Source organism: Sphaeroforma arctica (assembly GCF_001186125.1).
Source record: "Sphaeroforma arctica JP610 unplaced genomic scaffold supercont1.5351, whole genome shotgun sequence".
Taxonomy (NCBI): Eukaryota; class Ichthyosporea; order Ichthyophonida; genus Sphaeroforma; species Sphaeroforma arctica.
Window position 1 is genome coordinate 1 of NW_014035207.1, and position 2,004 is coordinate 2,004.

At 41.8% G+C, this 2,004-nt stretch overlaps 1 protein-coding gene across 1 annotated transcript; it reads left to right on the forward strand.

Moving 5' to 3' along the window:
- Nucleotides 1-859: 859 nt before the first annotated feature.
- SARC_14947 (hypothetical protein) lies at nucleotides 860-1,314 on the forward strand (the record flags this gene model as incomplete). Its single annotated transcript, XM_014290924.1, has 2 exons — nucleotides 860-925; nucleotides 1,194-1,314. Coding segments are annotated over 2 exons (187 nt in total), but the record flags the coding sequence as incomplete, so codon positions are not given.
- Nucleotides 1,315-2,004: the final 690 nt, after the last annotated feature.

Below are 2,004 nucleotides of genomic sequence, written 5' to 3' on the forward strand. Positions count from 1 at the left end.
ATATCTTGCGGCGTGTGTACCATGACTTAGTTGGCGTATGTTAGCTAATCTTCTTAGATACGATGCCATTCCATAACGAGTACGAGATTGCCATTGCACGTATACGTGTTTAGTTGAGTACCAAACTTCAGACTCACTTCCTCATACTCTTACATAGCCCTTACTTTGGTAGGTTCTAGGGTTTTATGTTCTAGGGTTCCGTGGTGTAGGGTGTAGTGTTTACCTTCTCGCTCACGTCTAACTGGTTGGCATGCCTCTGGTGACACGTGTGTTGCGCACAGGTGTTCTTTGTCAAGTACAACGATCCCATCTACGTGAAGATGCAGAAACTGGACATCATCGTCCGCTTGGCCAAAGAAGACAACATCTCACAGGTGAGCAGGCCAAGTGCTGTATTGCAAATAAACCTAGTGTACATTCCATGGCTCTACGCAATAAATCTGGTTTTCAGGTCAGGTGAGCAGGCCAATTACTATATTGCAGTCGCACGCGCGGCTGAATAAATCTAGTGTACATGCCATGGCTCTACGCAATAGACCGGGTTTTCAGGTCAAGTGAGCATACTCGGAACGGGAATCGAATAGTTTGCTAGCATCAGCATAGATACAGCGCACAAACCACACACATTTAGGCAGTATGTGATGTCATCAAAGTGTCAACAAGGTATTAATAAGGTTTTGACAAGATATCAGTATGTCTTTATATGTAACCAAAGTATACTCATGATGTTATATGTAGCTACCGTAAATCTGTTATAGTATTCCATGACAGTAAAGTGATCCTATTTTATCAATGACTGTTTCTGATTGGTCGTTGGTTCGACAACTGTTTCTGATTGGCTGTTGATTCCACTCCGCAGGTGCTGCGGGAATTGCGTCAGTACTCTACTGAGGCAGACATCTCGTTTGTGCGCAAATCTGTTCAGGTGAGATAGTTGCGTTTTAGGGTTTATAGCTTAGGGTTTAAGGTACTTAAACCCTAAGTTCATTCAGTTAAGTTGTCTGTTGTGTATCCGCTGTATATTGCAGTACTGCTCACAAGTGATAATATAATACAAATACAACACCTGTAGCAAAAACAACACCACAAGCAGACACTGCGAGACTATACGACACTGTGAGACTAGGACGATACTATCTCCCTCACACACACACTCTCGCTCTTCCGTTGCTTCACTGGTGTGGTTGGGGTAGTCCATTGGGCAGTGTGCGATTAAAATTGAGATTGCTGCTGATCAGTGCATTGAGACGCTGATGCAGTTGGTGGCCACGAAAGTGAACTACGTCGTCCAGGAAGCCATCACAGTCATCAGAGGTGTGTGGACTATTAACACAGATGTGTGTGGACTGATAACACAGGTGTGTGTACTAATAGCACAGATGTGTGTGGACTAATAACATATGTGTGTGGACTGATAACTGAGGTGTGTGGACTAATAACACAAATGTGTGTGGACTACATCTTATTAGCACAGGGATGTGTGTCCTATGCGTGCACAGCTGTGTGTTGTGTAGTCGGCTGTGCATGTTATGTTTGATTGTTGCCATTGTAGTACATGGTCACGTACGGTGTGCCTGTGTAGGTGATCGGTACCTTCGCCCGTGCGCTATTGTTTGTGTTGCATCATATGGTGTGTGCTGTATCTAAACCCCTAAACCTCAAAACCCTAAACCCTAAACCCGATATGTTTGCTTGGGATAATTGACTTCTGGCTAGCGGTATGATAAAATTTGTCGACGAACTTGAAATCGGAAACCATTGTTATGTCGTACAATGAGTTTTTTTTTGCCACAGATTTAATAGGAGGAGATTCCAACGGATACGAAAGTGTCATGATCGATTTGTGCGTATTCAGCAATTTATAGCAATTAGGTCTATACCATTCGTCTATATGTATACTATTTGTATATATATATATATATATATATACATATCTATATATATATATATATATATGTACGTATGTATGTATGTTGTATGTATGTATATATTGTGTATGTATAT